This window comes from Gasterosteus aculeatus, chromosome 17, assembly GCF_964276395.1.
Source record: "Gasterosteus aculeatus chromosome 17, fGasAcu3.hap1.1, whole genome shotgun sequence".
In the NCBI taxonomy this organism is placed as follows: Eukaryota; Metazoa; Chordata; class Actinopteri; order Perciformes; family Gasterosteidae; genus Gasterosteus; species Gasterosteus aculeatus.
In genome coordinates, this window is record NC_135705.1 from 5,439,384 (window position 1) to 5,462,659 (window position 23,276).

The following is a 23,276-nucleotide window of genomic DNA, read 5'->3' on the forward strand; positions in this document are numbered from 1 at the left end:
GGATTGTAAATAGAAAATCTCTACTAAGAAATATTACCCCAATCGATTCTGTGCTGACTGAACAGCCATTTATTGACGACTCAGGATTTTCGATTCTGCATTGTGGATTGGAAAGATGTTTTATTTGACACCTCTAGTAACAAGGATTCATATTTATTTCACAATGTACCTAATATCAAAAGGGAAATCAGAGAAGAGTCAACAACAAAAAAGATGTTGTGAGGTAATTCTATTTATTTATTTCATACTTCATGTCAAGATATCTTTTTTCATATGAAGATACGCCTCACAAAAGAATGTGTCAAAGAAAAAAATGTGGCTCGCAAAATAAAGGCAATCTCTCATAATATTCTTTACAAAGTCATCTTACAACAAACGAAAAGAAAAGAAAAATATCTTAGCCGTAACAGCAGAGTAAGATAAATCAAAGTCCCTCATTTAAACTTTGGACTTGAACCCAACTGCGACAAAAGAAACAAAACACTGATCTGTACATAGAAATACAGTTTAGCTGCCTCCTGAGATTCTCCGTGGGATGGAGTCGCTGCTCCAAACCCGCAACCACGGCAACAAGAGCACCAGTGAGAATCGTCTCCCTTTTTGATTATCTCGTCTGTGAAAAGCTGCAGCTGAAAAGCTGCATTACATTCCCATGATGCCATTATTGCAACGGTAGAAGACTTGAAGCAACGTCCGAGCCCCCCCCCCCATCCCCAACCAGCCCCCCCCCTTACACACCTGCTGATGCCAACAAGTGCCAGAATTAAACGTCACCTTCCTGCGCCTGCATGAACCAATCAGCTTTCTCCCTTTGCCTTTGAAGACGATCAGGAATAAAAGATGCTCTTTATAAAAGTAGATGTGGGGTTAGATTATAAATCACCTGTTGTTCACAAGACATTTACAGGCCATGAAATATCTCTCTCTCTCTCTGTAGCAACTGAAAACTTTGGTGACGCAGACACGGCTTGAGATACCTGAACACTTTGAATAACAAAAAGTCGTATGCTGAACGATATTCACTGACCGCAAAGAACGTTTGACACGCGCATCCACGCACACGGAAACCTGGCAAGAAGTTGGCTGAGCAAACACGCACGTGCACGGGAGGCGCGTCGGAGACGACCACTTCGGTGGTCCGACGGATTTTCCTACAGGAAAAAGAAGACAGACGCTCTGTGGCCGGTAATATTACACTGCTTCCACCGCCCCCTCGCTGTCTTAAATCTATACACGACAAAGTGAGAACATTGGTGTGAGGGGGGAGGGCGCATTTGTACCTAAACGCTTTCCTTCTATCGCTCTTTCATAACTTCCACAGATATGCAAGGTTTTTTTTCCCCGTCCCTTGCAGATCCAAGATTTGGTTGGGAGGTTTTTTTTTGGGACAAAGACAAACACGTTTCCATCTGTTACGGAGATCTGTTCGTCCAATGGACGCGTTCCCTTCTGTTCTCTGCCAAAGCCAAAGTCCCAGTTGACATATCACTCAAACAGTCGTCCATAATCTGTTACTTCTTTCTGCCAAAGAGTGTGACGAAAAAATCTGCTCGCCTAACTTCTCTCACAAATAGTTTCCTCCGGCTGCCGATTCACTTCCTCCCCGACGAGGAAAGAGGACAGGTGACCCCCCCCCCCCCCCCCCTAGTGTCCATTGGCTTCAGGGGCCGAGGCGGGGGTCGAAGGGGTGGAGGAGCGGGAGGCGACCGAAGCCTTATCCCCGCCGGGGCTGGACACCGAGGGGACGCCGTCGGGGGCCTTGGCCCCGGCCGGACCCGCCAGAGACACGCCGGCCGCTGCCGCCGCCCTGCTGGCGCTGACGGCAGACGCCGGCTTGGGCTGAGCCTGGAGTCCCGGGCTGCAGATGAGGTGGTGCCTCTCCCAGTCTTTGTGCTGGCAGAAGGAGCCGCAGTAGCGCGCCGCGTTGCAGCCGCTGCACGTCTCGCTGGCTTTGCGGCCGCAGTTCCAGCAACACTGAGAGAAAAAAAAACGACTGTAAGTCCTGACAGTGAATGTTTCTCACGCAGCTTTAATGATGCTGTCAAGCTGTGTGGAACCGCAGAGACGGGCGATAGTTGTTTTATTGCGATAGAATCTCCTGGATCTACACGTCTGCTCACCTCACTGGAGTCCTCCTGCTCGTTGATGACCATGACGGCGTCTTCTTTGGCCTTCTTCTTGGCGTCGAGCAGAGTCTTTTCCATCTTGGCCCTCTCGGAGGCGATCATCTCGAAAGCCTTCTGCTCGGCCTCCGCCACCGCCTTCTGAACCTCGTCCATGGCCTGACGCTTCACCTCATTCACCGCTTCTTCTGCAGATCGGGGGAGGAGACGCGAACCGTTCGTTGGTACATTTAAACCGTTCTTCCTCGGTGACCCCCGTCGGGAAAATGCACCATGCATACATGGTTTCCTTTTTCTTTATAAATTCAATTTGATTCAATTTGATTGTGGTCTCACCAGCTTTCCTCCAGATCTCGTCTGTAACGTATGCCGAGCCTGGCCGTGGTGCAAAGTCGCGCTGGGAGTCTGCAGGAAAGCAGAGGCAGAAGGGATTAGCACTTGCCAAGGCTTAAAAAAAAAGATATTAAGATGATTAATTGCTGAAATAATTGCCTACTTTGTGACTGACAGCTCAATCAAGGTAAAGGGTACAAATGAAGGCCACAGAGGCAGACAGCGACAGTATCTTTGTCATCTGGTCTTTTATTTTGTCCGCATATCTTTCTAGGCCAAACAACCCAACATAATTGCTGTTTATCAGAGTCTTGGACAGATCTGAGATCTGACAGCTTTGGAAAGGAATGTGTTTGGCTTGGAGGGAACTGCAGACCAACAAGCTGTGTCAACATTCTGTCTGTTCCCTGAAATCTCGCTCTCAGACTCCCCGGCTTCGCCATTCATTTCTGTGTCACTCTGCCTCTCCAACACCGCCGCCTGGCTCATCTCCCCTCTCCCCATATTTCACATCCTCCGCCATGCCGTCCCTTTTCTCCTCTTTCCCTTCATTTACATCCACACTCTTCAACAACGCCTGCGTCCAGCCTCCCCGCTTGCCATTTCCACCCCCACTACAGTCGTCCTCAGCTCGAGCCCAGGCGGGCCGGCAGGCTTCCCGGCTGGGGGCCCAGATGGCGCTCGTGCGCGGCCGCCAGCTCCGGGTCTCTGAGCCTGCAGGACGGCAGGACGGCCCTTCTGTGGCCGATATGGCCAAGGCCAGTGCTGGCACCTGTCCGTGACTGTGGACCGGCAAGGGGGGGCGGAGGGTTGGAGGGGGGGGGGGCACGGCTGGCACTACAGCGGCCAGATAAGGCTGACAGCTGCAGTTCTATAATTCACCACTAGAGGGCACAGATGAGAGAGGCGGTCCTGGTCGGTGTTTAGACGTTTCACTGATATAAAGTCAAATTACTCGGTTTTATAGGTAGGTTTTGTAACTGATTTAATTTATGTCAAACCTCCAAAACATATTTGTTCCTCCAGGACTTTATGATGCTTCGTCATATTTAACATAAACACCAAAATTAACATCCGAAATGCAACTCATGGGGCAACTCAAAAAAAAAATATATATATATATATATATATATCTGCATGGTAGCTAATTCTAACTGGTAATTTAGGTGAACCGGACCATTTAAGCAACTAATTTTCCAAAACATTTCCATTGGTTTGGCTCCATCCACCGTCCATGAGGCAATCTCCTCTTGTACAAAAACAATAGGCGCCAAACACAGAAATCACAAATTACTGGGTTGTGCGGCACACTGACATAATGGAATAAAAAGTGCGGTACCCACCCGACTCTGCAGAGTGGGGGCTGTGTGTCTTTGAGAAGGGAGCGGAGCCGGAGCCTCCTTTGCGCGGGTCCTCCTGCTCGCTCGAACGCCGCCTCCAGTAGTTGAGCTCCTCGCGATCCGACTCCTGGCAGCGCCTGAGCACGCTCACCGACCTCCGCGTCTTCTCCACCATGTCCACGATGCAGTTCAACACCTACAGGACGAAGGCGGACACAAAATGCATTGATTTAGCCATCAACGTGTCGTTTTATCTTTGCACATCGCAGGCCAGCAGCGGCGGCGGCGGAGGCGGTGGCCGTCTGCGGACTTACGTGGTCCAGATGTCTCCATTCATCAGCCCACTCTCTGTCTGTCAGTCTGTGGTCCACCGGCTCCTCTCGATAGCCCCCGTTAGTGCCTGATTAGAAGACAAACACAAGAGAGACCACAGAGCAATGTGATTAACGTTCTATATAACACAAGTGACCATACTTAGAGGTATTTCCCACTCATAGACACACGGCCAGAATTTACATTGACGGCAAATAAATGGGACGCTAAAAAAGCGAGAAAGTAAAGATGCGAGGGGGTGTTATGCGAGCGAGAAAGAAAAGCAGAAGCCTGTGATGCAAAACAGACTTCCAGTACCCAGAGACGGCACACATCTGGAAGTCAGCTGTCAACCACACACACACACACACACACACACACACAGCATTCCAGTAGGGAGACACTCAGGCTGAGTGGAGTGGCTCCACCTTTAAACACAACCAGCCGGTCTGACACTCACTGTGGGCCATTACAACCATGAAATATCACACACACACACCCCTGTGAACTGAACAATATTTAATTGTACATTTAACAGCAACAATAGTTCACACACACACACACACACACACAAACACGCTCGTGCTAATGCAGAGCCCGAGAACTTCTGGACACATATCCAGATAAAAGAGACACAAACGGACTACAAAAACGTCGTAAACCACAGGCTCTTAAAATTGAGTAACAAAGAGCCAGCGAGAGGCCACATGCACGCTTGGCCGGCTGAAAAGGATAACGACTCCCTCATGTGTACACACACACACACACACAAACTAGCCTTCCCCTCGACCTCTTCTCTACTCCTGGTTCTCATCAGCGTTCATCAGTTCAAAGCCCCGAGTGTGTGGACTGTGTGTGTGTGTGTGTGTGTGTGTCTTTGAGTTAAGTGGCGGCAGGCGGGCGGGAGGCTGTCAGACAAGGGACTAAGGCCTCGTAAACACAGCACCTCCACCATGAACATAACCAGGTATGTTTGTGTGTGTGTGTGTGAGCTACTGCCATTTACACTGCATGCTGACAAGCCCCAAATGGAGGCTAGATATACACCAGAGTAAACGTGAGCCTCCCCGCCTGGACAGTACGGCTCTGTTTATACACACGTGCAGACTCTCCAGATACATACAGGGGCGGCTACAAAGACCACCCGTTACCTGCGGCAGATTACACGCGTGTGTCTGTTTTCATGCAAACAAATACAAAAAAAACACATCTGCGTTTCTAAATGAATCAGCTATTTGCTTTCACTCTGTGAAGAATGGGATTGAAGTAGAGTAATTAGGATTTAGCGTGGAATTCCAGTTTAAGCGATTGGATTACTGGTTTAACCTCCGCAGGGATGAATAGTAGCCTTTAATCATTTACTCTAATTAGAGAAAAGACTGTTGGAGGCCGTTGGAACTTTTCCCATCACAGGCAGCCCTGACTGGGACTGAATGTCCCTCAGGTGATAAATAAAGATGCCAGTAGTCATTAACTTCTAACTCTTGAGCTGCTAAAGGACTCAATAATCCAATCGGCGTCACGTACCGGGGAGCCTGGGCCGGTCTTTGAGCTCGCGGATCTCCAACATGCGCTGGCTGTGCTCGCGGTGGAGGATGTGCGGCGCCGCGATGTCGTCCAGGGCGTAGTGCTGCAACGGCGGAGGGGTCGGGTGAAGCTGGGTGCTGAGGGGCAGCGGGTGGGCGGGGCTGTGTCGGGGCGCGGGGCTGATGGTGCAAATCCGTTTGGCGGCCGGCTCCATGGCCGGGGGCGGACGCTCGCGTTCGTGAAAGCCGTTCTCTTTGGCTCTGAGGGAAGAGGGCGATTCATATTAACCAGCAGTAGTATGAAGGCTGTGTGTGTGTGTGTGTGTGTGTGTGTGTGCGCGCACACTGACGCGGGCTTTCAGCCAACCTGTTGGGGCTGTGCCTCTTGGTGACGGCCTCCGGCGGCTCCATCAGCAGCTCCGAGGAGTCCGGGGACGAGGCCATGGTGGTGCTCAGCAGGAGATGCTCATGCTGGGACAAGTACTGGGCTGGGGTCTGCTTGGCTGCCCGTGCACAGTGGAGGAGCTCTCTCTGCAGAAGGGGCAGGTTGGCCTGGCAAAAAAAAACAAAAAAAAAACTAATTGGTACTGTTTCATTCTGGTTTTAAGAGACGTTTAAAAACTGGGAAATCTTGGTTTTATATGGTTCAGCGACGTTATATAGCGGGTTAAATGTCATGCATCATGCAGTCTGCAGTGGATTTGTCATTAGAAGCAGTGGAGGAGAGATCTGAAGCGAGCAGGGTAGAAGTATCAGAGGGACCACCAGCATGCAGCGAGACACACTGTACATATACACTGTTTATACATACACACACAGTGGGAGTTAAGGCGGTTTGAAGGGGGTGGGGCACCGACTCCTTGAGGTCTGCCTGCAAGGCTCAATTTGTGCCTGGGTGTTGTTCAGCGGCTGCCTCCACGGTGGCTGCGGCTTGCCCCGCTCTAATGAAAATGTTCGGTCACAGTCTCCGTACGCACACTCCTACGGGGGCTTGTGAACCGAGGAAAACGTCACAGGGACTCCTGGTCCGCCTCCATCCTCACCTTCTCCCTGTATCTGTGACGCTCGTGTTCCTATCTTCCATCTTTGCTTTTCTTCCCGGAATTTCCCTAATTGGGAACAGACTCCGGTGTGTTTGCAATTACGCCGCTTCCTCCCTCGTCCCACCACCCCCCCCCCACACACACACACACACTCTCTCGTTCTGGGCAACCAACTAAATAACCATAGCGTTCTCCCTTAGAGCTACACGATAGGAAGCGAGAGCCACTATCAGCCATTACCGGGCAGATTTTAGTAAAGCTTCCTCCTCTTTATCTCCACCACTCGTAGTTTACCCTCTTCACAAAAGATGATACCTTTGGTCTCCCATGCTCCTCTGCCTCCCTTCTTTCCCTGCCCCCCCCCGAGCCAGCGGGACACATGTGCTGTGTGTCAGTACAGAAGAGGGCTCTCTGGAGTTCAGGGGGGCGGAGGCTAGATTGGCGGCGCCTCGGCAGCTGAATGCTCTTTTAACGGGACAGCGGCTCCATATGGCACATGGAAGCCCGTAAAAAAGGGAAGGCAACACTTTATGGGCATGTTTCACACTTCCGAGTTCCCACTTTTCCCTCTCTCCTCCTGCACCCCCCCCCCCTCCTCCCCCCCCAAATCTGTGCATTTCTGCCCCATACTTGCTCTCTTTCTTAGAGTTGGAACCAAGTCGTGGCGGACCCCCGCCCCCCCCTCGCAGTGAATAAGTAGAAGGAGGGGGAACAGGGCTTTCTTGTCTCAGCGCTCTCAGGCAGACAGATGGACGGCCTCCAAAAAGGTGAGTAAGAGGTAAGTGTGGAAAAAGAGCGGATTTTGACCACTTCAAGTTACAGCGAGATTTACTGGCTGCTTTACCGAGGGGAGCTCTTAAAAAGCAGTATACTATAACAGACTCCACTGGTTACAAAAGGGGCTCGAAATGGCCATTTAACGCACACACGCACATCTGTTGCTTGTCAAGTGAACACGCATATCTCAATACAGATTTCTTTGAACTGCAGAGACGCCGTTAATTCAAATTAGAAAACTTGCAAAGATTCAGATTTATTGCTGCATTGTATCCGGGACACGCCGCAATAAATGTATCACCATCATAACTCGCAGGCTGCAATGTGATTGGCCGTATATTATTCAGGCCATCCGAACTGATGGTTATGTTGATATCAGGGACTTTCTCTTGATCACTTGTTATTCTGCAGTTAATAAGGTTTGCAGCGGGGGGAAGGTTAAACTTAAACTGAGAGGGGGAATAAAAAATAACTGCAGCAAGAAAAAAAGGAAAGAGTCCTGCAGAATAATGCAAAGCAAATATGGGAGGAGGGGTGGAGGAGGTTGGAGATGTACATACCTTGAGAAAAGGAATAACAAAGGGCCGCAGGGGGAAGTTCGTGGCCTCCTGAAGCCGCGAATGGAACTCCTCAATGGTTACGGTGGAATTCTAGGAGACGAGGGGGAAAAAAGTCAGTCCGAGTCACAGACGGGTGAAAGGAAAGACATCGCCTCGCAACGCGACGCACCACGAGGGCCAGGACGAGGCTGCGGACGCTGTCTCCGATCTCGGGGGAGATGTCGTTGCCAAACTGCTGCAGCGTGGTCAGGAAGCGCTTCAGCTTGCTCAGCTGGCGGGCGCCGCACGTGGCCGGCAGCTGCTGGTTGGCCAGCGAGGAGGAAGAGGAGGACGACGGCCCGTTGCTGTAGCGCTGCGGCGGGGACGGCACCGCGTTCAGGGTTGGCGGGGAATGGTGATTCCCGTTGGTCACTGGGGAGATTGAGACGAGGTTGGACCCGTGCTTTCAAGGCGCGAAAGGACGAGGAGCACAAACGTTTCGGAGGAAAACAGTAAACGTTGGGAGGCGCGGGGGGGGGGGGGTCTTACGCGCTGTGGTGGAAAAGGAGGCCGGGCGAGGTCCGCTGGGATTGACGGAAGGCAGGGGGGGCATCGTGGAGCTGGCGCTGCTGCAGGGGGCTGATCTGGAATGAGTCTTAGCATCCACAGGAGAACCGGGCATGGCAGGGCTCTTCTTCGCTCTACAGTCTGGGGACACGGAGGAGAGAGAGAGAGAGAGAGAGACGTCAGCCGTCGGTCAAAACCCAGATCAATATCACTGTCACTTTTTTATTAAATGCATGCAGGACATGGTTTTAAAAAGTTTGGTTTCAAAAAGAGTTTGACTCATTAAAGCGTCCTCATGAGGAAAAAACAAGCAAACAAAAAGAGCGCTTACTCTTTTCCCGATGAGCTCAACAGTTTAAATGAATTCAAAAGCTTTAAGTCTGTAGCCACAAAAGAAAACAATAAAATTGCCCTGCCCCCCCCTGCCCCACCCCATCCCACTCTACATCATACAACACTTACTGCCAGGGCATCCACTGCCCCTTCACCCCCCCATCAAAGAACCAGATGTCTAAAGTTTACCCCCTCACTCCAAACCATTCAGATCAATAACAGAAGAAATGCTGAAGAAGTCTATTGTGAGAGAGAATAATGCCCCCTTATTGAGCTGCCCAGCAAGGGGAGGAGGGGGGAGGGGGGGGGGGGGGGCATTTCACGCTTTACTAACAAGACCGCCACAGCTTTTGAATGTTAAACGCAACTTCTCAATATGCTATTGAATGAGACCACCAGATAAGTCGTATGGGGAAAGTGAAACAGGGGTACGACAGAGCGGGAGGGGTGGGGGGGGTGATCAGAAGGCGTCTTTGTCTGCTGGAGATCCACGGAGGACGGGTCCCGTCTCCATTTAGAGTGTATCAGACTCTTCTAACCTCTTCAAGAATGGACGATTAATAGACAAGCTCGGCCTCACGGGTCACGGGTCGGCAGAGAGCAGCTTTTTAAATGCGGTTTCATGGTTTTAGGACTTTGGCTTCAATGGCACCCATTATATCTTTTTCACAGCTATGAACTCTGCGTGGCCTTGAGCCACGGGGACCCCGTTTGTGAAGGCTTAAGTCCCAGAGTTTAAGCCCTCGGTGTTTCACACACGGAGAACTCCGAAAGAGGAACAACACCTGTTGAAACGAATACGACGCACGAGATTTTGTGAGTGCAAAACAAATAAGTAAAAGAAATAAATACAGAAATCGATGCATTAAGAATTCAGGGGAAACACAGAACCAACCGCGGCAAAGAATCTTTCGGCCCTGCCAGCTTTTCCTAAAGCTGCCACGTCTGCCACTCATTATGCAGCTCTCGCTGCTTCTCCTTCTGTTTTTTTCGATTCCTCTCATTCTTTCTCAGCCCTGTAGCCTGCTCGCCATCGCTCCACCTGTTCACCAATAGGGGGGGGGGGGCAGGACGGAGGGATATATGCACCAATTTGGACTGTTGTACCCACCGCACATGCCGGCCTGCCAGTGCACCGCGGGGAAGCAGCCGGCAGCGCGCGCGACACCGGGTTCCAAAGCGCCGCACACTGCGTCCGTATGGCCAGGAACTCACTGACATCTCAATAACGGAACCGACGGGGCGAGTGGCCTCGGTGTCAGGAGGACGTTTACCACGTAAACAACTTCATATATATAATATATATATATATATATGTTGTATTTTTGTAGGCCTGAACGTGTGCAACAAATAACGAACCTCACGCCCGCATAGAACTGACTAAATTAGGTCACTGCCACGTTGGGGGAATCTTGAGATGCGGCGACTCGCTAGAGGTGATGGCCGACATAAGAGACATCAGGTGTGTGTGTGTGTGCGCGCGTAGTCGCGACAGCCCACAGAGAATTGCCTCTGCTCGTCAATTAGTCAGCGTACATAACTGGATGACTTCATCTGGCCGAAGAGCACCTGAGTCCATCCAATGTGTTCACAGGAGTGTCTGGGGAGGCAGCTGTTACAGCAGCCACAAAACACACACACACACAGTGTGCTCTCGTGTTAGCTCAGGTGAGGGTTGGCTCAGAGGAGGATATGAGGTGCGTGGGGCTGTTTGTGGCCTAAAAGCCACCTGTCACCTTTGCTCAAATGCAACAAAGACTCGTCTCTATGCATCAACAAGGCTACATGGAAACGCCGGGATGCACAGGCAGCAAAGCTCCAAGATCAATAAATACTGAAACAACCGGAAGTTTGACTCTATACTTTAAATTCTCATTATTTTTGTTTTACTTTTTTGCTCACCGTTTCATGCAGCTGTTTTTTCCAGGGTTGTCTTCTCAAAAACATGAAACAGGCCTAAGAACAATTCCTGCTCTTCAGCATTCTCAGCTGCTTTTTTGTTTTTACACAACAGTTGTTCCTGCCCGCACGGAACAGTATCTGTGGCGACGACTGCCGTTGCTAGCCAGGTGTCCCTTGTTTGTTCAGCTTCAGGTGAGTTTGTTCAGCTTCAGCTGAGGCTCATCTGCATAAAAACATTTAATTGGCTGTAATTGCCTCTGCCGTTGCAGGTGACGATTTAGAACGAGGCTCACCGTGAGACGGGGAGAGGCGGGAGTTAGAGAAGTCTAGGGATTTTCCCCAAGTCAGTCCCGACCAACGCTCACCCACCTCACCCACCTTCCTCCGTGAGGCGAGGAAGGGCAGCCTGACTTACTCTGGATGTGATTCATGAACAAATGTGTTCGGTGTTCGGGTGTGTTGCGCTCCCGGGGGGGCTGTGGGTGCCGAGGCGGGTGAAGGGGGGAGTGCGGCGATGTCGGATTGCGCGTGCTGCTATCTCTCTCTACCTCGTCACTGCAGAGAGGGCGCGAGGAGATGCAACACACGGCTCGGCTAATTTATCAGGGAGTAAGAAGAGCAGAGTTCAGAGCTATGTGGGCCCAGTTAACACACACACACACACACACACACACAGAGCTGAGTGAAAACCTTAAAGCAGCTTGTTAAAGGAATACCGCTGAACAGAAGACGGGGCGTGTTCTGCAGTAGCAGCAGACCAACAGCAATACGTGTCAAAATGAACTTTAACAAAAAACGAATAAACAGAAAATAATGGGGTTTTTTTTTTAAGCAATAAAAGAGGACTGAAAGGACAAGCTAGCAGCTCCCCTAGCACCCATGTGACCGATGGGCACTTCTCTCCTCCTCCTCCTCCTCCTCCTCCTCCTCTTGTACCATATGGATCTAATCGGCCAAGAGCTGGCCAGCTGGGACCTCCAACAGTCACCTGTGAGGGAGGAGGAGGAGGAGGAGGAGGAAGGGGGGGTGCAGAAAGGACGGCTGGAGCCTCCTCTGCTAAGCCAAGGCAGCCCCTCCTCCACTCACACACACACACACACACATACATACATTTCTGCCTTCCCTCCAAGGAGTGGGGGAGGGCAGGGGAGGGGAGGGGGCACGAGGCGGCTGAATGCAAGCGAGTGGACTTAAATGCCAGGGAGACAAAGGCTGCACCTGGTCCCCGTCCGTCCACGCACACCAACACAATACAGCACACATCTGTTCCTCTATCCTGACCTCCACACACACACACACACACACACACACACACACACACACACACACACACACACACACACACACACACACACTCACTCCCACATCCACTTATAAAACTGATTATTCAGCAGCGCACGGTGTCTCTCAAGTGTCAGCTTGTCGTTATAACCCTATAACCAAATGGCGCTTGAAGAGCTTTTGGCGTTTCAGAGACTTTCCGGTGTGTGTGTGTGTGTGTGTGCACACGGTGTCAAATGTCGGGTAATCAGGACACGCGTGTACCCCTCTGCTTATTTCATTTAACTTCATTCATAATATTGCTCTCTTGGGACCCCACAACTGTTGGCACAACACAGTTGACTTGCTCCCACGTTAACTGTCACTAGATCCTTTTTTTTTAACAACGTGGCCTTTAATTTAATGTCAACAGCTGCATTGTTTTCTAATTCATTCCGTTCATGAAATGTGTTCACATCACTGGAACACTTTTGGTGACGATGCAAGATTGTTAAGCCGCCCCCCCGACTTTATTAACGAATTAGCCCCCGGCGCCAGAGGTGGAGCGAGCGGGAGAGCGGGGGGGGGGGGGGGGGGGGGATACCGAGGAGAGGAAAATACGGGTTTCATTTAGTTTCATCAGAAAGACGAGGCTGCTTGTCAGACTGTCGGGGCAGGACTGTTGTTCTTGGCTCTAATTACCGCCGTCCAGCCCCTCAGACCGCATATTTGGACACCACCCAATGTCAACACTTCTCCTCGCGCTGCCCGCGAGATAAAGATGAGCACATGGAACTGGAAAAGATGGAGGGGGGAGAGGCGACGTGGAGACTTTGACGTTGAGAGGAGGAGACACACCCAACGCATTCCCTGTGACAGTGTGTGTGTGTGTGTGTGTGTGTGGGGGGGGGGGGGGTTGGAGGGACAAAAAAGACGTGACTTTGTCACTCACTGAGACAAGCACAATAACACTGCTATAATCCAGCAGCCCACATGGAGGGAAAAACAGACCCCGGGATGGAAATGCACTTAGTGGCCAGGAGGGAGAACGGGAGAGCGGCAGACGTCCGCCATAAAAACCAAGAATGAGCAGTAAAAGAGCCGCAGCGATGTGCCGCTGGAAGCGGGAGGAGAGTTTTTTTTGGCAGACGCTGGACAACCAGAAGGGACAGTGTCCACGTGTACATGAGCGGGATGTACTGCGTTTCAAGTTAGTGACTTTATTTCCCCAGAACGCTGCAGTCAGAGATGGATCCTCTTGGCGTGTTTTATTGCTGAGCTATGAACTTACTCGAACCCTTTCGCCGTGTCACATGATGGAGATTTGTACGCATGAGGCTAAACTGTACAGGAGAGAAAACAGACGCTTATCACTTTTATGTCCCAACGTAACGTAAGCAGGCGGGCGTCACACACAGCTGAGCCACGAGGGGATAGAGCAGGAAGTAGATGTGTGTCATTGTGTGTGTGTGTGTGTGCGTTGGCCTCGTGTACCAGGTGTTCGTTTAGTGATCGGCTTAGTGGAGAAAAGCCTGAAGTGACACAGGCACACCTGTGTGAAATGGCCACCCTAAGGCACACACACACACACACACACACACACACACACACACACACACACACACAAGTAACAACTGTGTCAAAACGGAGACAATTCAAATCTGTCAATCATGACCTGGAAACACAAAAGCTGTGACACACACACACAATTAAGCAGACTTTCCCGCACCCCCTTTCCAGAGGGGGAGTAGATTATGTGCCTATCTGGTTACAACCCTTCTCACCTCTCCGTAACTAATTGGTTAGCATGCCCATCAATCACCACAAGCCCGCAGAGTCTTTATCCCCAAGACCGCAAAGAGCAAAACAATCAGCTATTTGGGAACATGGCAGCATCAAATCTAGGTTGTGTTTTCCTTGGCCGCCTCCTCCACCCCCAGCGTGTTTATTCTCAGGGTGAAAGAGAATTATATGGTGACAGAACTGATCTATAGCGCTACCATGACCAGCCGTGAACATGTGGATCTGCATGTGCGTCTGGAGGATGAACGTAGCTCTTAAAAAAAAGCCGGACAACTCAACTTAACCTGCAGCCGGCAGAGCTAAACTGCTTTTCCTCAGCCCGGCACACATGCACTGAACCAGTACGTTACGGTAGTCCATAAAACTAAATACGAGCTCTAGACGTGACGACACAGAGCGTGCATTGAGACCGGCCCGTTCCAGACCAGGTGTCAGAGGCCTCGGCAGCCTGGGCGCCGGCCCAACCAGATGTTGCTATCAGCCCGGGAACCGTGCGGAAGACATCGAAAACAGCCTCGCTTGACCCAGACGTTGGTGGAAAGGACTTCCAGCGAACATGTGGCCGAAAGGTTCGAGGTTCCTCGACAGGAAAGCGTGACGGTTTATAGATGCGCGCAAGATGTTTCGGGCAATCTTGCATGTAAAAAAAAAAAAGTTTGTGTCATGTCACAAGGTGTGAACTTTGGCATTTCCCTCTCTGGGAGTCGAGGGGATGCAGTGAATCGTTATCGCAGTACGGGCCGTGCAGTCCATTAAACAGAGGCGTGTGTGAGCGAAGCCCAGCTGCAGGAAAGACACAGACCTCAGCAGCCACCGGGACAGAGAAGGAAACACGAAGAGGCCAGCTGTGCACAAAACAACAAGGAGGGACGGGGATATAGCTGTGTGTGTGTGTGTGTGTGTGTGTGTGTGTGTGTGTGTGTTTGTGTTTGTGTTTGTGAACGTGTGGCCGGAGGTCTGCGGTGATGAGTGTTGTGCAAATTGGATTTGTTTAAGCGCACGTGTGTTTGAGAGCACAGAGAGTTTATTTTTCTATGTCTTAATGACGACTCTTCTTGATAGTAAGGTAGTATTGGAAATGTTGGTCCAACGTGAAACTGTCCGAAGCGAAAAAGGTGTGTGTGGGTTTTTAGTCTCAGCCGATAACAAGAAGGAGAATGAGGCAAAGAAAAAAATGACTACGACAGCCATCACACTTAACAACAGTTTTTGTCTTGTCTTGGGTCACTGAGCGGGTCTCCCAGCCCAGTAGAGAGTCACTGGACGCCGGGAACAGACCTTGAGACCCAAGGAGAGGACATTCCATACGATGTCAATGGGGGTTACAATAGGAGGGATTAGGAGGGGGGGGGCGCAGGGCGCAGGTGATTAGAAGCTTGCTAACACACACACACATTTGCAGCCAATTACCACTATCAGGAGGCGCTCCTTGTGATGGAGTAATCTTCCGATTACGCTGCTTGTAGTTGACTGAGCGGTTTCTGTTGACTTAATGACCCCCACCCCTTCATGTCCACACACACACACACACACACACAGGCCGAGTGGACACATTCAAAGACACAACCCTTCATTGAACCCCTGGGGCCAGATATCACGGCCCTCACCACTGGAACTAATACAGCACTTCCTGCGTCCTGACGCAGCTGCCGCGTTCCTGTGTGCAGAAAGGGGGGTATTCTGTGCATGAATTCTTCAGATAAAAGCACGGCGAGGAAGGGTCACGGTGGTCTGTTCCTCCTATTTATTACTAAACTTTGAGTAGATAAACCCGCAGCTGAGAGGGAGGTCGGAAAAGAAGGCGGAAAGCAACCTTGTACCCGGGCAGACAAAATGTCTACAAGACACCTGGCGCGCACACATGCACACAATCGAGCGTGCTATCAAAAACTTCAAAGCTGGACGTGTTTGTATTTTTTTTTTTTTTTGCGTCCACTGCCTAAGAAGGAACGAAAGACTAAACGTCGGGGAAGTATAAATGTGACATCCTTGATCGTTGCGCGATCACACAGCAGATGCAGCTTTTTGCAGGGCAGTGCCTGCTGTCAGGAGCGTGACAGTGTCCAGCAGACCCAGCGGGGGGTCTCTGGCCTGAGACTGTGCAGCCGACAGTGAGCCGCTCCTATCTGCGAATACACTAGCCAGGTCCCTGTCTGCGTTTTCTCCGTCTGCCTCACACATCTCCTGCCGCCACGCACAAACAAACAAACAAAAGGTATGTGGGTGAGGAAAAAGAAAGTTGCTCATATTAGAAAAAAAGGGTGCTTTTATGATTGTGACTCCGGTTGCACAACATGCAAGTTGTGCAACGGGTGTGACATTTGCACTCCGCCGGGAGCCGTTTTCCCGCTGATGTCTGCGTTGTGTAATGTCCTCACAGCGGGAAAGACACTTCCCCATCCTCTCCCCATATGTCTGGGATACACCGCTGAACAGATGCACGCGTCTCCCCTCGCCCGTTTTTTCCGCTGCTCGCCTCGCCGCGTGGAAGGAAATCGGATTACTATTTGAGTGAACGACACACACACATGGAACGAATGGAGCGGCTGTGTGTTCGTTTATCCGGCTGATGTTTCCATATGAGTGTTACTTTTGGGAGGAGAGAAAAAAAGAAAGAGAAAGAAAAGGGACTGTTCGTTCCCACGTATCATAACCGCTCCAGGTGGATTCGACACTTCTTCTGCTCGCCACATTTAGAAGCAAACGGGGGGTAAGCGGCAAGATGAAGAAATAAAGGAGCAGCAGATGGCTCCTTGTTTTGGCTGCTAGGCCGGGGAATGTATCTGCTTTGGTGTTCACTGAAAGTTGAGATGTTTTCTAAAAAAAAAATGTAAAAAAAAACGTATAGAGATATGTCAGATGGTCGCAGCATCCTAATGAAAAAAAAAACGTATAATTTGCCAAGAATTACCGCATGATGCTGAAAATCTGCCAGAGTGTGCATGAGTTGATTTAGTGGAGATGTGAGGAACATAAAAAGGGAGCGGGAACATTTACATTACCTGCATCTCAAAGGGAAAAAAAAAACATATAAAGCTTCCACGACAAGATAACAACTCCTGAGCAATCAGTATTTTGTCCATATGGCCACGGACGTTTAAGTCCGCTGGTAGAGGACGCAGGCGGACAAATGCATCCCTGCTACCTCAGCAGATAAGGATGAAGAGATAAGAAGAGAGGATGAGGCACCATCTGTACTGTAGGACAGAACAGCTCTGGGAATTAGGCTGGAAAAAACACACACACACACACACAAATACACACCGTTTGCATAAGCAGACTCCCACACTCACTCACGAATAAAGGAGAACACACAGATCCCCGACTCCTACCTCCTCTCTAGTAGAGTCCACTCCTCCAGTCCTTGGAGAAAGTCGGCTGCAGTGGCGCGGTTTCGCTCTCTTATCCTTCCCTTTTTGTCTCTTTCCGTGACTCCACGCCGTCATATGTCAGGCATGTGTTTGCGTTCCCACATATGTGAGCTCCAGTGTGGCCAGAGACACAGATGGCACCCAGATGGAGACGGATCCCGGATCGCTGCCGCTCCTCTATATCTCTCTCTGTCTTTCTTTCTTCCCTTTCGTCCCGTGTCTTTGTTGCTCCTCCGTCTCTCGTGTGAAGCTCTCTCCGTCTCGCTCTCTTCTTCCCTCGATCTGCCTCCGCTGCTGGTTTTGTTTCCTTTCAAGTCTCCTCTCTCTCTCTCTCAGTGGATTTGCGTCCGCTCAGGCGCTCTCTCTCACCAGCTCTGAGCCTCCCACCCTCTCATCCCCTCTCTCTCCACTCTGGCTCCTCCCCTGTCTTTTCCCACACACTGTCCTCTCCTCTGTTTTCACGGGGGCGACGTCACAGCCCCCCCCCCCCCCCCCCCCCGTGGATCCTGGCCAATCGTCCGCTGCTGACAGGCTCTATTCAACCTGCATTCACCGGCAATGGCCCCTGCAATTAACATAACTAATTGCTTTGGCACCTAAAGGCTAAACAAGAGGCCGTGCCAAGTGTGTGTGTGTGTGCGTGTGAGTGTGTGTGTGTGTGTGTGTGTGTGTGTGTGTGTGTGTGTGTGTGACTCCCTATCAACCTTCCCTCTACACCCTTGAAGAGAGGATCTCGTACCATCGCCCCCCGCCCCCCAACTCTTCGTTTCAGGCCCTTCCATTGATGCCCTCCTTTGTCTCAGCTGCTTAATGCGCCTCCCCGGCCGACCCATTGGGGGGGGGGGACAACACTTGAGGAGCATGAATGAGTCATTCTCCTCTCCTCTTTCTCCGTCTTCACCGAGTTAAAACTTCTGATCGCCGTCTGATTCGCGCCGGCGGCCTCGCGCCCCCCAGTGCCCCCGTGGACACAACGCGGGTAAAGACAATGGAGCCGTGGGTGGAATCGGGGTGGGGGGCGGCGGACCGGCTATCTCTATTCACTCCAACCACTTTACTCCTGCAAAGCAAAGAGGGTGCCGCTCGGCTTCGCTCGCTCTGCGCCCGGGGGTAGGGGGTGTGTGGGGGGGGGGGATACGGCATCAATGAGCTTTTAATTAGTCGACAGACAGTTGAGAGGACGTGATCGACGTGTGAGAATCCACACGCACTCGGCTGTGTAAAAGGCAAAAACAAACAAATGGTGTGGGGTAAATACAAACAGTTTGTTGGGAGAAGGCGCACCCCCCCCTGCCCCCCCCCGGTCTCTGACCAATACACGTTAAACAGCACTTCCGTTCGACCCTCAAATTTACAATGACGTCTTATTGAATTCTTTGCAAGCGCACAGAGAAAACAGCTCATTACGGCGACGATTTATTTCTAAAGGGCTGAAATCTCGATATAGACGGAATAATCACCCATAATAACCTCTAGTTTCCCTCCCGTCTCCTTGCAGGCCTGCTTTATTCAGGGTGCATCTGGTCAGCCAGCCGGCTCAGAGGCAGGGCCAGGTGGCAGCGAGAGAGAGAGAGAGGGAGGGAGGGAGGGAGGGGAGGAAGGATGGAGGACTGTGGAAGGCCTCGCTTAAACTGTTACCCACGTGCTATTGTGGCACACGCGGCCGATGGAAAAGGGCCACTAGCAGATTTAGATTTAAGAGCCAGGTGCGAGAGGCGGCAGGTGGCGGGTTGGTAAGCGCGCTCATACGCGGAATACGGTTCCTTTTCCTCCATCGTGGACTCAAAAGCTACGTTAAGTCCTGTCTGATCCCACACAGAAGATACGCGCAAACTTACAGCAAGTGCAAGGTTTCTGCAGGGACAACGTACCGTAGCTTTAAAAGACGAGAAATATATAATTCATTCACCGACCGCGCGGCACATTCGCCTGTTGGTTTCAAACCATCTCATTTGGAAACCAAATAAATCGGCCGCATGAGACACTGAGACACTGAGACACTGAGTGCAGCGACAGCACACGAAAAACAACCATCCTCTCTTCATTGTTTAGTCTAAATGCCGTCAAAGCGCGTTTAAAGGCTTAGCGGACGCCCGCTAAGCCTTTAAACGCATTCATCTGTCACTCGAGCTGAACTTCCTGGATCGCGTTTCACATGACTCGGTGTACCTGGAGGGACACGCCCCCCCCGGCAACGTGGAGCCGTGCGCTGGTTTGAACGCGGGGCCGCGCTCCGAGGACACGTGAGCAGCTGGTAGTCATCAGCCCAGTTTCCATTCAAGTGTCGAGGGAATTCCAACTTTTCAAATGTTGCAAATTAGGGATGTTTCCATCGACTTTTTAAGGGCGGAGTATGTTTAGAATTTGCCGATTTAGAGGTCGCCAAAAGAAAACAGAACGTACCCGACGATCTACGGGGGGGAGGGTGTAGAGGCTTCCATTGGGCAACCATTTTCTATTTGCTATGTGATCGTCAGAAAGGGACTCACGGCCACGATAAAGGATATCGGGCCTGAAGTCTGAACTACTTCTTTCAAGACGTTCCCAAACAAGGAGACCAAACAGCGCCGCGCATCCAACGCTGTGTCTGCGTACTGTATGGATTCCTTTTTTTTTTTTACTGCGAGCTGCCGTTCGCCACGCAGCTGTTTGCTATTGTGTGTACGTGAGCGAGATAAAGAGCGGGAGGGAGAGCAAGAGAGTATTTGCAGCATCTGTTTCTGTTCACACGCTCCCTCGCCAAACTTCCACTTTTGGAAAAAGTAAACAGCGTTTTTTTTTTTTTAAAGAGGATGGAAAAAAACAAGAAGTACAAGGAAGAATAAGGGATTTTACTTGGTGATTGAGCAAACGAGATAGAAATCACCACAGTCTGCGCATGTGTCTGTCACGTTTCTAGGTTCAGGTCATGTGTGTGAATGTCTCCATTTAAAAAAAGCATTGGTTTTATAAGCGTAAAATTTAAGCGCTGCTCAATGCTGTTCAATGTTTCATACCGGTAGGTAAAAAGTATAGTGGCCTCATTAAAAAACTGAATTTGAATTGACAGCAAAACTCCATTCATTCACCTTTTACCACTGACTTTACACTCCTGAATCACAGGATGCACATGTGCCTCTAGTTAAATCTCCGTTTTCACTGGGGGCCATTATCATGACAATGCACCCTGCCTGCATGAATGGCATACAGACGTTTTGCATGTGCCGAGAAGGGGAGGTGCATCCGTGGAAGGAGGGACGGGCTAGCTTGGTTCTTTTGCAGCAACAACAGCAAAACTGCTGCATCGATGTGGGCGTGTTGCAACAGGTAACAATGATTGATCAGCGATGCAGAGGAAGCAGCAAATCCTCAAAATAAAAGAGGGTACACGTTACAAGGATGTATTTTGTATGCATGCAAAGATTGTCTTAAATCGGGAAGCGTGAGGTGTCCTCTGGTGAACCAAGGCCTCCTTGGCAACAGGCCACATCTTAGTAAGTCTCCAACACAAACTGTGCAACAGGAGTCAAGGAAGCATATGGATTTTCATAAGACAATTTGGCCTTGGTAACGTGGATAATGGGATTTCACAGGGAGAGTTTCGCGGTTTCCTTCTGTCAGAAGCCTTCCCATATCGCGAACTCGGGCGAATCATTGTGACATTCTGTGAATCCGGCCTCATCGCTTATCACGTTTCTCTGCGATCTTTCAGTGTTGAACGTGAGCCAGAACAGCGAACTCCTCCCGCCGACCTCGATTTCACTGACCGCAGATCTCTAGAGGAGCCGCTGAGCTCAGATGATGATGATGATGATGATGTCCCATCTATGAAGAAAAATTAAGGCTGAAAAATGAGAAGAAACACTAGGTTAAAGCGGTTTGGTTTGTTTGGCTCTTTATTAAATTGTCACATACCCAGATACCTCCATCTAATACAAATTTCTTGTTAGGTCAATTATCCGTGTTTTTGCTGCTTATCCCACCAGGGCGCATCATCGCCCCCCCCGCCCCCCCGCTCATCTCTCTAACCATCTTACCAGCATGGCTCCCCTCCCCCTCCGTCCCCTCTTTCCCTGCATCGCTCCTGATGTTCTCTAATCTGATGCAGCCATAGATTTCCCTGTCTGATCACGCATGGCCACATTTTCCATTACATAGTCTACGGCATATTTATCTAATAGGGACATGTCATACTCCAGGTCCATGTCTGTCTGGAGGACCATTTACTGTAAAAAAAAAGGAAACAACATAAAAGTGGTCCAATAAGCTTCTCGATAGTGATGAGGGTTTCGGGAGGGCTATTTCCTCTCTGAAGGGTCAGATGAATGATAGGCCATATAGAGTGTATGTTGCTTCTGGACAGTGGACTTTAAAACGTATTACTGGCAGATGGCGGGTGTAAATCTGAGGTTCCTAGAACACAAATCACACACACACACACTTTTGCGTTCTCAAATATCAAAGGCAAAATACAGTTTTGGGGTTTTATTCGACGCAGTGGAGCTTGATTGTAAACAAACAAAAGTTGCATGAACAAATTGGGGACCACTTAACAACAAAACATCTCTAAAGAGTTACTTTGAATCGGCGAAGTGGTTCTGGTAAGCAGGGGGCTGAACGGATGAAACAAAGTTACAAAAATACCTGGTGACACATGCTTTGTTTTCAGGGGGAAAAAACTCAAAAAATGTCTCTCTGTTGTCACTTGGTGTGCGGTTCATAGTAGCCAATTTGTGGAAAGCTGCGGCGGCCCCTCCCTGCTCAGCGAGCTGCAAGCAGTTTGGACTCGACGAGTAAACACGGCCCTGTGACTCTGTCCGCCTGTACAAAGAAATGCTCCCTATGAACACCGCCAACAGGCCTCCAGAATGTCCAAAAAAATTGTCATTATTGAAGGACGCTGCGCTTTTGAATATTGAGATGTTCCCGTGCTGCATGTGCCGGTGCATCAACGCCGGCACCTGTACAAGCTATCCAGGCGTCGCCGTGCCCATGCGGCACAAGAACCACGACCAAACACGCTCATCAAAACGTGAGAACTAGCAGGAAATGTAGATGTATGCTTGTGATTACCAACAGTTTAGCTGCAGGGCTGCAAGCAGCCATTAACATTTAAATCATCTGCATATGCGTGGACGTGGCCTCGGTTCAGAACTTTATTGATTTGCTAAAGACTCATTCCACGGACATTAAAGACAAATGGGTGGCTGGTCAGAGGTGGGAGGGGATCCCCACGGTGCTCTGACACAAAACAACCATAGACTGGTACTTTACCCCCCTCGTGACATCCCACTAGCCCAAACACGCCCCCCCCCCCCCCCCCCCCCTCTTTCCCCACAGTCCGCCGACCCCCTCCGTCCGTCCATCGCACGACTATTGTGTCCTCCTTTTCAGGCATCCTCATATCACCCAAAACAAATGGGTCCCGTATTTTCTCTCCTCCTCCTCCTCCTCCTCCTCTTCCTCCCCCCTTTCGCTCTCTTATTTTGTCCCTCTCTTTCTCTCCCTCGCTCAGTGCCGATGAAAGGAAGGCATTGAGCCGGCGGTGGCATTCCAAAACCTCAGGCCTCGGCTCCAGTGTGTCTGGCTATTCAACACTGCTGGGAGCCATTAGTTTAAGTAAGGTCTGACCCGCCTACTCACCCACGGAAAAAGCGTCAGATCTCCTGTTACACCCGGCACACAGAGGGGAGGCACACGGCTGCTCTCAGGGTGCAGCGTGTGTGTGTGTGTGTGTGTGTGTGTGAACTCAAGACAGGGACCAATAGAGGAGAGTAAATATAAGAAGTGCGGGTAGAGACAGAGACGCATGTGTGAGTGTGTGTTTATGAGCGAGAGGGAAAGTGAGTCGGTACGGGAGAGAGAAAGGGAAGGAGCGAGTGGCTGCATGCATGTGAGGGGAGCTTAGAATTTATGAGCGGTCTCATGCTCACTTGGCTGCATCTTCCTGAAGTTTCCACACAAGGAGGCCAAGTGCGTCGCCAGACGCCAAACCCTCCTCACCAATAGCTCCCCTTAAACGATATTCAACAAGCAGCGCTCTTTTTCAAAGTCCCTCCAGCCGCTCT

General features: G+C 50.5%; 1 protein-coding gene across 2 annotated transcripts; it reads right to left on the bottom strand.

Annotated features, from left to right (window-relative positions):
* Window positions 1–214: 214 nt before the first annotated feature.
* cbfa2t2 (CBFA2/RUNX1 partner transcriptional co-repressor 2) lies at window positions 215–17,999 on the bottom strand. 2 transcript variants are annotated; one of them, XM_078091730.1, is made up of 11 exons: window positions 17,191–17,999; window positions 8,543–8,701; window positions 8,184–8,425; window positions 8,015–8,104; window positions 6,002–6,186; window positions 5,636–5,895; window positions 4,111–4,196; window positions 3,800–3,992; window positions 2,460–2,528; window positions 2,121–2,311; window positions 215–1,974 (listed from the first exon to the last, which is right to left on the bottom strand). In XM_078091730.1, exons 2-11 carry the CDS (start codon window positions 8,673–8,675, stop codon window positions 1,645–1,647), a joined length of 1,779 nt encoding a protein of 592 aa, XP_077947856.1. In that variant the 5' UTR covers window positions 8,676–8,701; window positions 17,191–17,999; the 3' UTR covers window positions 215–1,644. The 2 variants fall into 2 exon arrangements, with proteins under 2 accessions (XP_077947856.1, XP_077947857.1); XM_078091731.1 differs by lacking the exon at window positions 17,191–17,999 and adding an exon at window positions 10,796–11,018.
* Window positions 18,000–23,276: the final 5,277 nt, after the last annotated feature.

What these genes read in the sequence shown, in the direction of transcription:
- cbfa2t2 (XM_078091730.1), bottom strand. Translation starts at nt 8,675, where the DNA reads ATGCCCGGTTCTCCTGTGGATGCTAAGACTCATTCCAGATCAGCCCCC. An exon ending in GCCTCGTCCTGGCCCTCGTG is followed by an intron (nt 8,105 to 8,183) that starts GTGCGTCGCGTT and finishes CTCGTCTCCTAG; the next exon opens with AATTCCACCGTAACCATTGA. An exon ending in AAGAGGCACAGCCCCAACAG is followed by an intron (nt 5,896 to 6,001) that starts GTTGGCTGAAAG and finishes CTCTTCCCTCAG; the next exon opens with AGCCAAAGAGAACGGCTTTC.